The 14,259-nt window shown below is 34.6% G+C and overlaps 1 protein-coding gene across 4 annotated transcripts in view; it reads left to right on the plus strand.

Annotated features, from left to right (window-relative positions):
• TTC27 (tetratricopeptide repeat domain 27) overlaps positions 1–14,259 on the plus strand; it is a 219,044-nt gene that overhangs the window by 121,613 nt on the left and 83,172 nt on the right. For all 4 annotated transcript variants that reach the window (XM_074288154.1, XM_074288155.1, XM_074288157.1 and 1 more), the window contains 2 exons: positions 7,938–8,033; positions 13,815–13,937. In XM_074288154.1, the coding sequence (XP_074144255.1) occupies positions 7,938–8,033; positions 13,815–13,937 (219 nt within the window). The remainder of the gene's footprint in view (positions 1–7,937; positions 8,034–13,814; positions 13,938–14,259) is intronic.

The following is a 14,259-nucleotide window of genomic DNA, read 5'->3' on the forward strand; positions in this document are numbered from 1 at the left end:
AAAAAAGAATCTTGACACAATAATGCAAGAAATAATTAAAGAAAATTGTCCTGGAGTGATAGATTATGAGGGGAAAGTAGAAATAGGAAAAACTCACTAATCATCACATCAAAGGGAAAACACATAAGAACACTATTACTTTAAAAAGAAAAAAAATCCAGATTAAAAAAAAATTTTTCTACAAGAAACATACAAGCAAAAAACAATTCAAATATGCTGGAGTTACAGTTAGAATTGCACAGGATTTATCAACAGGTATAATAAAAGACCATAGGTACTGGTATATTATATGTTGTCAAGCAAAAAACTCAGCCTGTGGTCAAAAATATTATATTCTGTAAAACTAACTGTGATATTGAACAACAACAAAAAATTGGATATTCAATGACCTTACAGATTTTTAGGATTTTGTCCCAAACCTGAATTAAACAGAAAAATTAATATATAAGAGCCAGCATCAAAGATTAATTTCAAGGGACTCAACAAGGACAGTATTTATGTTTTATACATGGAAACGGAAATAATATGTCTAAAATTGACATCAGTAATTGAGTAGTTCAAAAGGTAAAAATAATACTATGCCAATGAGGTACAGAGGAAGAAATGATACAGAGGCATTAGATGGGGGGAGGAGAGCTGGCAATTCTGAAAACTTTCTCCCATCAGGAATGGATTAATTAGGGAACAACATTTATATAGAGAACAGTGTGTGTGTGTGTGTGTGTGTATGTGTGTGTGTGTGTGTGTGTGTGTGTGTGTGTATTTTATGTGTATATAACGTGGTATAGCATACTTAAAAATGTATAAAGAAATAAGGAGGTGAGGGAATAGGGTAAGCAAGGTAGGATATAGCAGGGTGTGTGGATTAATGGGAGTAGGACAAGGTGTGTAGATTAAAGGAAAGGAAAAGATGGGGGGGAAGATAAGGGAAGGATTCATGGGTATCATGGTGGGGTTAAACAATAGCCAGGCAACTCAGGGAGTAGAACTAAAGTAGAAGATTTAGCAATGAATGAAGTGAACTGTGAAAGCCATCTTACAAGATGGAGACAGTCTTCTAAAAAGTGAGTGAAGGCCAGCTGTGTCCCAGGACCTGGTTTCTTTCCCCAGAAATCTCGTAATTTACAAGGAGTGGGACCTTTTCTTTGTGAGACTAAATTGGGGCTACCTTGGCATTGAAACTCCCATATAAGGTGATTTAGTAATCCTAAAGATGTGGTTGGGTTGAAAGTTTTCCTCATTTATGACTTAAAATGTGAGGTCATTTGTCCTGGCTAATCGGGGCACAGATCCAGCATATAGAGAGTATTACCTCGGGCTCCTATATAATTCTTGTCTGTTAACTGGGCCTTGCCTCTCCTTGCTCAACTGCTTATGGGGAGGGAGATGCCCTTTTTCGAGAAATCATAATAAAATTCCTTTCTGCTTTTGCCTTACAAAATCTCCATAATTTATTTGAGCTGATGATCTTGTCCCACACAGTTTATGGGGGCTTTCCAGGATCATGAGGCCTGGTGAGCAGGTGAGGTCTAAAGAGGTAGCAGGATGGTGCCCTGCCTTGCTGTAGGCAGCCTGCGAACTTCTGGGACTTTTCCCTGCTTCTAAGGACAAATGCCCCAATGAGGAGAGACACAAGGCAAAATGAAAGTATGAAAGTCAGTAAATTAGTAAATTCTGGGGTAAATCCCAAGGAATTGGGCATGGCATCAGTCAGGCAACTTTCCTGCACTGAACACCAAAAAGGTAAGTACCTACCTGTAAGACCCTTGAGACAACCCTTCAGTCGACCACTCTGGAGTGGTGCTCTGGACAAGATAGGCCTTTTGGGTGACTGGGGTTTTTGAGGTCACTCAGCCATGAGACTGACCTGTGAGACCCTTGAATCGAGATTCTGGAGGAGTGCTACAGACTCTGAAGGGGTGCTCTGAAAAGTCTCCTCAAATATTCAAAATGGGAGAGCTCAGCCAAAAGTCTCCCACTGCCTCAAAATGATTACTTTGTATAGGAGGACTTTCCCAGGGCTAATTCAGTATGTCCAAATATGTATGTAAAGTAGATTTCTATGTGTGTGTGCTGTGTTAAAAGCTGAGTGAGAGTTAAGGATTCAGCCTTGGTTGCTGATTTGGAAAGATCTGGATGAGTTGGAAAGTTAAGATTTTTAACTGTATATAGAAAGGTTAGTGAGAAAGCTTAAGTATGTATGAATGAGAAGAGCATAGAGTGAAAGGGATTAGAAAGTTTGAGAACTTTTGGAAAAAAAGGAAAAGCAGTATACTACCACTTAAAAAAAATTATTAATGAAATGAAAAATGACATTTCTGTGGACCCAGAACTGGCCAATTTGAATCTGCAGAAATAATTGTTATAGAACTCTTTAAAAAAAGCAAAATAAAACAAAAACATTTTTAGCCAATTCTGGAATTTTTGAGAATAAGTTTTAAGTTACTTGGCGCTATTAGCTAAATTGAGTTGTTCTATTGTGTTTTTAAGTAGGCCTAATTTACATAATTAAAAGTCTTCTGTGGGAAATTGCCCTAGGAAGGGGGGGGGAGGGAAAAAAAAAACAAAAAAAAACTACTCCTCTGTGTTTCCCAAGCTTTTCAGGTTTTTGGAATCTATCTTGGCTAGGGAGGTGTCACTGGCTGACCTGAATTCTTCTAGGGTTTGCCCTGGTGGCCCCAATATCTTTGACATGGACCCCCTTCCCAGCATTTCTGACAGAGAGTGAGACAGTCATTGGGTCACAGACCTGCAGCTGGACACATAAATCCAAATTTCATAGACCCTCTTCTCCATGGGTCTTAGAATCTGTCAATTTCTTAAAGTCCTGTGGTCAGATTTGAAAGAGCAGTTTTCTGTACCTTAAGTCTTGGGATTGTGTTTTTACACTGGAATTCTGATTCTAAAATTGTAGGGGATAATTACTATTAACTCTAAAAGTACAAACTTGTTTATTCTGGTACTAGCATTTAGAAATGTGTGAAATGTGTGCTTTGATACTGAAGTATTGTTACTAGAAATTTATATCTGTATTTGATTTGATTTTAAGGTAAAAATTTGGTTCTCTAGGAACTTACCTAAAGAAATCACGTTGGTATCTCTTAAATTAGATGAAATATATTTAAGCTACTATGTTGTTTGCTAAATTGTATATTGGGTAATTTGCAAAACTTGTATGAGCTGTGCTTTAACATTTTGTCTGCCCAGCTAGATATGTGGCATAAATTTTGTGAAATATGATCCAAGGCTATTTAGATTATTAGTCTTAAGGTTTGTAAAAGCAAGGAAATTTGGCGTGTAGGGAACGTGTGTGATTACAGAACAAATTGTGTCTAAAAGGTATATAACATGTCTAAAAATAAATAAGAAGTATTGAGGAGATATCCCCGGAAAGAGATGGAGCCTGGCTCCAGAATATTTAAGTTAGGCTTTAATGAAATGACACCAGTGGGGAAACAGAGATATAAGGGGATGGGTGGAAGCTTTCCCCGAGCTCTGTTTCTAAGAGGAGTTAGTGAAATAACATTGGAACAAATTGTATATAAGTATGGATTGGTAAAGAAAGACCCTCTTTTTAAACAAAAGATAACTTTTTAAGGAATTATATACTGGTCATGTCCTCATCCCTTTTTAGCCCTTAGGAAACAAGGATTGCTGACCCAGGCAACACCTTTGTTTGGAGTTTGCAGTTTGCAGGATAGTGTAAGAAGCAGAGTGGGAAGTCCCTTACCAGACTTGACAGATGATTGAGACTGCAGTCTGAAAGCTGAAGAACACTAGGCTTACAGTACCCAAAGAGGAATTTCAAGCATGAATGGTCTATTAAGGGCAATTTATATATAATCTCTAAAATTGACTTTGCAATTAGGAATGTTTTGGTGGGAGATGAGAATGTTTGTGTCTAGAGGAATTTTACCAATATTTGTGTAATACCTATTACCTATATTTAAAAAAAATAGATTTAAAGGGATTCCTCAATTCTAATGTTTTATATATGAAATCCAGATATTCTATATCTTGTATGAGTTCTAATTGGTTGTATTGGGTTATCTTAAAAGTTGTACCTATTATTTAAAGGAACTCTGAGAATAATAGTTTTTGTCTTTGTCCCTTTGAACATGTTTCTGTTATGGACAATATATACTTTAGAATTTTTCTATGTATTGCACATTTTAAAAGCATAATGATCTGTGTAATGTTGAACTTAAAACCATCTACTTAGATATGAAAGATAAGTTTGGAACTTTCTAAGATGAATTTCTTACTGTTATCAATGTAAGGTCATAGTCAATACTTTTTAAGGATATATGATCCTTAAGAGCTAGATTCATCTGAAGCCTTGATTAATGAGATTTGCTATTGGAGATAAAATCCCTTGGGACAGTAGTTGATATTATTTGGAGTTTTAAACTCAGGTAGGACTGACTGATAAGTCATCAAGCCAGTGATCCACCATCTGAAAGGAATATGTCACAAGCTACTCAGAAGAAATTGTTATAGGTGGAAGTTAGAATCTGGGAATGAATTAGAAGGATGATCTTGGCCTCTGCTTAAGGTAGGATCCTTCTGACTCAATTTCCTATTAGTATTCTTTTGGATAAGAACTCACATGATTATTCCTGAGTCTGGCTTAAGGTGGAATTGTTAACATTAGGACAGTTACCTGAAGTAAAACTTGAGTTAAGGATGTTTTATCCTATTTCCTGTATATGCTCACAGGACAAGCCCTGAAAGACTTGTTTTGATGCTATCATGTCCCTGCTTTTTTTCTCTAATGGCAAGTTTTTATAATCAGAACAAATGGTCAGTAGAGGCCATGAGCACCATTCAAAAAAAAAAAAATGTGGTCATTATATACTAAAGTGAGTGAGTGTTGACCTAATCATCCATCCGTTGCTATGTGCATATGTTCGTCTATTTTAACATTTCAGTTGCTGACTTTTGCAGTAGGCATCTTTATTTGTGAAAGGTTACCTACTCTAATTATGGGGGGCATAGCTGCTTGGGATGATTGGCCCTACTACCTGAACCCAAGAAGAAAACTACTATCAGGAAAGAGATGCCTGTGGAAGGCTATCCTCATAGCACTTGGTCAGGCTCTCCTATTCCCAATTTGTATTATCCAAGATGATTAGAATGAAGGGAAAAGAAGGGAGGAAATTGTCTGGGTGATTTCATAGTTAATATCCCATGAGAAAAAACTATTTCCAGGAGAAAATACTGACTATTGCCTTGGTAAAAGATATAACCATCTTTTTATATAAAACTATATATATGGTCTTGGTTTGAAGGAGCCTGTTGGAGATAGGCTCTATGATTCTCCTGATAGCCCTCAGTAGAATTACGTTCCCCCATATGATGTAACTTGTTACCATTGTGGTTCTGAAAACTGTGCAAAATCAAGATAGAAGGTACAGTCATGGGATTAATGTGATCAATGGTGCTTAAGAGACAAGGGTGGGAACTGGAGCCTGGGAGGATAGGTCAGACTCTGAAGATGATCAGGAAGTTGAAGACATATATAATATATAAGGGTGAGAAGCTTTCAATTGGTGAAAGAGAGGGGGAAATTGAATGAAGTGAACTGTGAAAGCCATCTCACAAGACTGTGTTCTAAAGACTGAGTGAAGGTCAGCTATGCCCCAGTTTCTTTTTCCAGAAATCACATGGTTTACAAGGAGTGGGACCTTTTCTTTGTGAGACTAAGTTGGGGCCACCTTGGCATTGAAAGCCCCGTGTAAAGTAATTTAGTAATCCTAAAGATGTAGTTGGCTTGAAAGTTTTCTTAATTTATGACTTAGAATATGAGGTCGTTCGTCCTGGCTAATCAGGGCAAAAATCCAGTCAATTATGAGCATTAGCCCAGGCCCCTATATAATTCTTATTGGTTAATTGAGCCTTGCCTCTTTTGCCTATCTGCTTATGTGGGGAAGGAGATGGCCTTAATAAAATTCCTTTCTGCTTTTGCCTTGAGAAATCTCCTTAATTTATTTGAGCCAATGGTCTTGCCCCATACAGTAGGGATAAAAAATAAGAGATATACACAAATAAAAAGGATCAGGAATAGAACTTATTAAAAAAGAGTAGGGCTAGTAATCATTGATCTCAAAGTCAAACTTAAAGTTGTAATCAAGAGAATAATCTATATTATATCTCAACCATATTAATATTGGTTTAGATACATGTCTACATATGTGTGTAGATATGTATGCATGTGAAAATGTATTATATACACACGTACACATATATATGTGTTTAACTGTAGCCTCCTGGGGGGGGGATAAGATGAAAGGGGAAAATTGTTCTATTATGTATGCTTTCTTGAAATGGAAATTTATTGTTACCTGTTTTGAATTATTCTTGATATTCTGCTGGGCACAAGACAATGCTTTGTTTTGTTTTCATTTTTTGTGTCTTTTTCTATTTGGCATTTTCTTATTTTTTTTTAGTATCAAATACATTTTTTTTAACAAGTGTCTCAGAGATGTGTTGATGAATATGTCACTTCAGACTTTTGTCAGAGCTCAGTTCAATTCAATTCTTTTGAGAGAGTATTACTCAAATTAGCTTCTGTTTCCTCATTTATAAAATGAAAAAATTTGGCTTAATGACCTTGAAGGTTTCTTTAAGCTCTAAGTCCATGATCTATAATCTTCAGTAATCCAGTGAAACTATTATGTTCCCTCCGGTAGTACAGATTATAATCTAACAGTGGCTACCCCTGTCTATGCCCTCCCATAAATTTGTGCAGGTTGGTTCAGTCAACATATTCAGGATCTTCTGTTTTTTGACACTGTAGGGATACCAATGGAATATGTTGACTATCTAAAAGTTATCCCTCTTTCTTGCCATGTGATTAGGATGGCTATCTGTTTTTTTCACTTACATATTTCTTTGCTGACATCCTTTACTTTCTTTTTACAAATCCCATTTTGGAAAGGTTGAGATGGGAATAATGAGTCACAGTCTCCTTATAATCCACCAAGTACTTCTCCTTTGCTCTTTAGATAACTTCAATTCATCTGAGACTACAATCCTTGAGACTACAGACTTGTAGCCATGCAGCAAATTAGACTAATCAAACCATACAAAAAGATGTGACTTATGCAAAGAAGGTCATGATGATTCAGAGTTGAGTAAAGATCTAAAGGAATTTGGGAGTGGAAAAAAAAAAACAACAACATACTAATTTTCCAATATCTTGGTGAAGCTGGATCCAAGCACTCTTATGATTCTCTTAATATTGTTCTATGTTGGTATGTTTGTGAGAGATGGTTGCTATATTAATTTTAATAATAGCTTATGTGAAAACCATTACAACTGTAGTTGCTGTTTACATAACTGGTCACTATTTGCATTACTTATTACCCCTTAGGGCTTTGTAGAGGTCCTGTGCTTTTTCTGTGCCATGCTGCTCTGTTTGCTGGTATAATTTCCTAATGTTCCATGACCATTTGTTATTCTATAGTATGTTACACACAAGTCCTCTGCTCATCTGTCATACAGTTTTTCCACTCCATAGACATATGATAACTGTTTTAATCAAAGCTATATTTCAGTAATATTGGGAAAACTTTATAGTCAGGATAATTCTGCTTTTGTTTATGATCAGTAAACAGGAAAATATTCTTAAGCAATTGTCTTTAATTGGTTGTTGGGATTTTATTCTGGAAAATACTCATTGGAATTGGAATGGAAATGCTAATTACAGTCTATTTGTATTAACAAAGATGAAAATAGATGTTCTGTAGCTATCTTAATTATGCCTTTGGGAATCTGAATTTTTGTGGTTAAATAAAACTACTTTTTTTCCTAGTCAGTTTTTTATTTGTGGTTTTCTTTAAATAGCTTTTAAACTTTTAAGTCACATGGTTATTAGAACCATCTTCCCAATGTACAGGTTTCTTAAATTTGAATATTGATTATTCTGTTTGCAGGCTCTTGCAGATCAGTTTGAAGATAAGAATACTTCTGTATTGGAACGCCTGAAGATTTTCTATTGCTGCCAGGTGCCAACACGCTGGGCCATCCAGGTTAATTTCTTTCTTTCTTTCTTTCTTTTTTTTTTTTTTTTTTTTTTTTTTTGAGGCTGGGGTTAAGTGACTTGCCCAGGGTCACACAGCTAGGAAGTGTTAAATGTCTGAGACCAGATTTGAACTCGAGTCCTCCTGAATTCAAGGGTAGTGCTCTATCCACTGCCCCACCTAGCTGCCCCATATTCATGTTAATTTCAACATTACCTCTTTTGTTGACATTATTTTAAAAGGTTTCTTAAATTGCACTAGAAATCACTGGTCTCAGAAGCTGTGCATTATTAATTCAAACCACGAATTAGCACTGACCATGTTTGAATTTTTAAAGTTTTAATTAGAGCAATTGGACATCTGGTCTGAAGAAGAGAATAACTGTCATTCCCAATTAATATGTTGTTTAAAAATCAGAATCTGCAAAATTTAGTGAAATGAGAATTTTAAAAAATATTATATTAATCTTAAAAATTATTCAGCTATTTTGGTGCAAGCATTTGTTTTCCAAATAACTTCATATTTTTAAGGCTTAATTCTGCTGATATAGTTACATTTCAGTTATATTATTCCCAAGGGATCAAAAAGAATTTTTTTTCTTTAAAGATAGAAGGGAAATTTATGTGTGCCATAATATTAATGAGAAACCATTAATACAAATGAGCATGAGGGATAACTAGGAAAAAAAAGAGAATGAGGCTTTTGTGCATGATACTTGTGGCCAAGTTCAGTAGGAAGATAATTCTGGCATGGACTGAGAATGTAGATTTCTATGAGTGCCTGTCATAGTTTGAAAAACCCTGAATGAGATTACCAGTTCCTGGTTCCCACCACCCACAGTTTTTCAGTGGTATAGATATATTAATTTGATGTAATACAATGATAGAACTGACAGGGTCTTTGGTGATCATTTAGTTCAGCCTCCTTAGTATCCCCCTGAGAAATCTTGGGTCTAGAGAGGTAAGCTGACTTTTCCAAGAACACATTAGCCAGTAAAGAAGCTAGGATTGGAACTCAGTTTTTTCTATCCTAATCCTGTTTTCTTCCCATTTATCACTTTGCTGGGTTAAATAATGTGAGTTCCCTCCCCTCTTCCCGAAAAATGGAATGATATATTTTCCAACCTCTACAGGGGCAATCTAAAGATGTCCAAGGTGATTCTACAGTTCTAATCTAAATATAATCAAGAATAATAATTTAAAACCACTGCTATCCTAGGAAAAAAAGATACATCAGATTTTAGACAGTAGCTTCTTTGCGATGAAACCACTATGTGTTTAATATAAATTCATAATATGAATTATATTCTTAATGTCTACTGACACATTAGTAGGTCTGGGTGCTTGCTTGTTGGAGGTCTTTTTATATTTTGAACTAGTCTGCAAAAAATATTGGAAAGTAAAAGGCTTTAATATATCATTTCCGAAGTAATAGCCTTTTCATCGGGAAGGTGTTAAGTTAGCAGCTGAAAGATTTTTGGCATCTTTATGATTCTGAACTACATAATTTATTTGGACCATGTGGCTTGTAGGATAAAAATATTAAACTCTGTAAAGTTTATGTCTGTTGAATGTCCATCTTGCCTTTGGAATCTGTCAGACATAATCAGGCATTGCTCCAAGTCGTTGTTATTCCCACCTTCATGACTTTGGCTACTCTGCCTCAAGAGGAAGCTATAGCTTCATTTGGGAGAGATTGCTGATGCTCCTTTTTGATCTCATCTCACAGTAAACAATAGCTGTCCCTTTTTACTCAGAGACCCATTTGTGTCATCTGCTTAGAACACATTCCCATATGAATACTTTAGTTCTGTTTTCACTATTCAGGTTTTGAAAATGCCTTCTTAAAATACTGTGATGATCTCCAATATTTCATCTTCAAGTTACATATAAGGATAATTTATTGTTTCTTTTGGCCACTCCAAATGATGCATTGTATTTGATTGTCCAGATTTACTTTTGAGAGGCACCATGATGTAGTTAATGGAGAGCTGGCCTAAAACTAGAAAGACTAGAATTAAAATCTGGCTTCTGATACATGCTAGCTGTAGCAGGGCTTGTTAAACCTTTTCCTTTTGTGACCTCTTTTGGGTTGAGAAATTTTTACACAGCCTCGAGTATAGAGGTTCCTAAAGTAGGAATGTCAAACATTTCCTGATAATAAATCATAATTTCATGACCTCATTCAGTTACAAGATCCCAGGTAGGGTCGTGAGTCACAATTTAATAGAGCTTCCAGCCTGGATGCTGTATGACCACCTCAAGATAATTCTCTAATATCTATATATGTATAATATTATATATTAAAATATCATGTATTACATAAAATTAATATTGTTGATATTTATATATTAGATGTAAATTATATAATATGTCATATTACTATTTAGATAACACATAAATATTTAATTAAATATAATTGTGGCATTAATTAATATTTTATATATGTTATATAATTATATATTAATTTTATATATACATATATATAAAATTCTCAGTTCAGGTGTCACCTACACACTCCCACAATTATGTGTGTATATCGCGTTTGTGGTGAATATATGTATATGTACACAATTTTATATGTGATCAATATGTATTTTATATGTGTGTGTGATGTGTCACACAGATATAAATGCCTGAGTATGTTTGAGTGTGCGCATGTGCACTTGCAGGTTTGTGTGTGCATGAAAAAGAGAGAGAAAGCAACATGGATATAGTAATATACAGGCTGTCTCAAAAGTCTTAGTGCAATTTAAAGCTTTTATATGTGTGTATCACACATAAACAATCTATATATATTTACACAGAGTATTTTTTTATCTCTTAAGGGTACCCTTTTTAGGTTTTTCTCTTTTTATTATTTTGTCATCCTGGGGACGTATAAGCCTTCAATGACTTCTCCTTGTTAAGTATTTGTTACACAATGAAGTGATTCAGGTCCTTTCCAATAGACTTATGATGGAGAGAGCCATCCACATCCAGAGAGAGGACTATGGGGACTGAAAGTGGATCACAACATAGTATTTTCATCTTTTTTTGTTGTTTTTTTTCTCATTTTTTTCCTTTTTGGTCTGATTTTCTTGTGCAGCATGATAAATGTGGAAATATGTTTAGAAGAACTGCATATGTTTAACCTATATTGGATTACTTGCTGTCTAAGGAAGGGGACAGGTGGGCAGAGTGGGAGAAAAATTTATAACACAAGGTTTTACAAGGTTGAATGTTGAAAATTATCTATGTTTGCATGTATTTTGAAAAATAAAAAGCTATTATTAAAAAAGTATCTGTTATAAAAATTTAAAACTTTTTCCTCATACTAATCTACATAGTAATTTATAAAAATTTTAGAACTTCAGGAATTTAGCCATCAACATGTATAATGAGACAGACTGCAAGCCTTCTGTCCTTTTAGATAGATTTCAAAAGGTGCTGTGGCTGAAAAATTGGTCCTTCTTCAGCCAATGTGGCAATGAATTGCTCAATTTTTAGCTGGAGGTCTTAACAGATTTTTCAAAATGAGGTATAGTTCATCATCAGGCCTTGTTGGTGCAGTCCACTCTGAGACTTTTTTGCTTACTGTAATACCTATCTTAAGTTTGTGGTGTAGTAATCGGTTCTTTGAAAATCTCCAGTTGTTTTCTTCATCATAATGATTGAGGGGCTTTAAGTGGAAGAGTTTGGTGAAGAGAAATGCCAATTAACATCCTGATCTTATGAAGATGGGGTATTTTGTTTAGGAACCTTATCTACTTTCCTGTCTTTTTTCTCCCTTCCATTTTTAGACTTATTAGCTGCCAAAATTTAAAAGTTAGTTCCCCAACATGGGAATGAATTACATTAACTAAGTTGATCTTCTCCAGGAATATCTCTGATATATATTTGAAAATATGTTGTAAAAATTTTTTTTTCAAGTTATGATGCATGTCTGTAGAAATACTGCTAATTCGGTGAATTTAAAATATTGTGGTAATAATGTATTAGAACCTCACTGATTTGAGGTTTTAAAGGTTAGGCTGAAGTGAGTAAAAGAACTGAGCCTTGATTATTATTATTTAAAATTAAAGATTTGTCATTTTCCAAATGAGCCAAGTTCATTGAGAATGTACCAATATTTGGGGCAGTTTGTCCTTGGTAGAGTGCGAGCTATTTAGCATCTTAAGGAAATATAGTAGTTCATCTACCCTACATTTTCATGTAGACTGTGCCCTAAAATATTAAAACATGTTTATGTTCACCACTGGGGATGAAAATGTCATAAGACATAACACATTACAGATTTATGTTAACTGGCTCCAAGGAGCTTTCCTTTTTGAATTTCTTTTATTTTTATATAGCTTCCTATTTTTTTTTCCTTCTTTTGGACTCTATTCCTTCTCATTGCATATTATGATTTGTCCCTTTCTAACTTGCTAGGATTGAGCTCATGAGCTAAATTTTTTAGAATTGTATCTAAGTTAAGAGTAAATAGGTTCTGAATGAGAGCCTCTATAGTTTACACATGAGGTTACCAAAATCACAACATTTTTAAAAATTAATTTTTATTGGTGCTTTTTGGTTTTGGATTTTCATTTCCTAACATATTCCTACCCCTTCCATAAAGACTTCCATAAAGTCTTTACTTATAACAAAATTTTAAAAAGCAAGACAGTTCAGAAAAACAAATCAGCACCTCATTCCAAAATCACATTTTTAAAAAAAATTATTCCTAACAGGCCACATTAGTAAGATGCAATTGTTCTGGGATAGAAATAGGCTGGTTAGCAACCCTCCTCTAATATGAATAAAGTATTTAAGCATTTTTGCCCTTGCCATCTATGGATGTGGCATTTCTGACTTCCCAGAGGTCCTTTCTTGCTGGCTTCTTGACTAGAGTTCTAACTTGAATTGACTTGAAGAGTGATTAGCAATGATAGAGTATTACCATTTAACAGCAATGCATATCAATTATATAATTAAAACTCCATTAAGACTTTTGGAGAACTCTGAATATAAGTGCTTGTGGACATTTGAAACTCCTCTGTTCTCTTAAATATTTTAAAAGACAACTCATCCTCCTTCCTCCCTCTAGTTTTCTCATATGCATCTATCTTCATTCTTGATGGAGTAAGATCTTGGTAATCAAACATCAGATTCCACAGGATTCTAATAAAGAGGCTTTCAGTTTATGAGCTGATCAGCTTCTCTAAAGAGAGTGATTATGATAACTGTTTGTCTCAGTGTAGGCCTTCCCCCTAAAATGGATCTCTTTGAAAGGAAAAGGAGTGTCAGCCTGGAATTAAGAAGATACAAGTTCAAATTCAGCCTCAGAAGCTTCCTGTGTGATCCTGCGCAAATCATTTACTTATTTGCCTGTCTCCTCATTTGTAAATCTGGGAAATACAACATCCCAGGTAGTTGTGATGACAAAATGAAATAATTTTTGTAAAGTACTTCATAGACTTTGAAGTGTTATACAAGTACTAACAGTTTGTAAATACTAAATATATGTCTCTCAAATGGACTGTTATTTGACCATTGTGCATATACACATTCAGATATGTATGCATACATATGTGTGTCTATATACACATATACTTGTACATGTATATAACACTATGTGTCTGGAAATTTTAATTATTATTAACTTGAGCAATATTGATTATGTTTCCCTCAAACCATTATGGTGTGTGTGTGTGTAAATGCGTTTGCATTGTATTCTAAATATATATAACGTTCCATGCATGACATTCTATGTATATGTCTTCCCATCTGTATTAAGAAATGTTAACTTATGTTAACTTGCTTTTCCTAGCGCCAGCTTGCAACTTTGCTTTTTGAATTGGGATGCACTAGTTCAGCCCTTCAGATCTTTGAGAAACTAGAAATGTGGGAAGATGTTGTCATTTGTCACGAGCGAGCTGGACATCACGGGAAGGTATGTAACTAAAAATCATCTATACTATAATAATTATATTTAGTATCTATACTGAGACTAAAAATGTATCTATACTGATACATCAGTGTATCTTTTAAAGAATTTTTTTTTCACTCTGGTTTGTCTAAGTTCTTTCAAATTGCCATCACAAAGTGCTTTATTTAAAATGCTCTTCCAGACTTTTTTTCTCAGTTTGATGTTCTGCTTCATTCCATTCATATTGTATGTATATAAGTATTAAAAATTTCAGGAAGAAGAATGAGCAATTAGAACATGTTACATTTTATTTTATTTTCCTTTCTAACTGTTCTTCCATCAGTTT

Source organism: Sminthopsis crassicaudata, chromosome 2, assembly GCF_048593235.1.
Source record: "Sminthopsis crassicaudata isolate SCR6 chromosome 2, ASM4859323v1, whole genome shotgun sequence".
NCBI classification, from domain to species: Eukaryota; Metazoa; Chordata; class Mammalia; order Dasyuromorphia; family Dasyuridae; genus Sminthopsis; species Sminthopsis crassicaudata.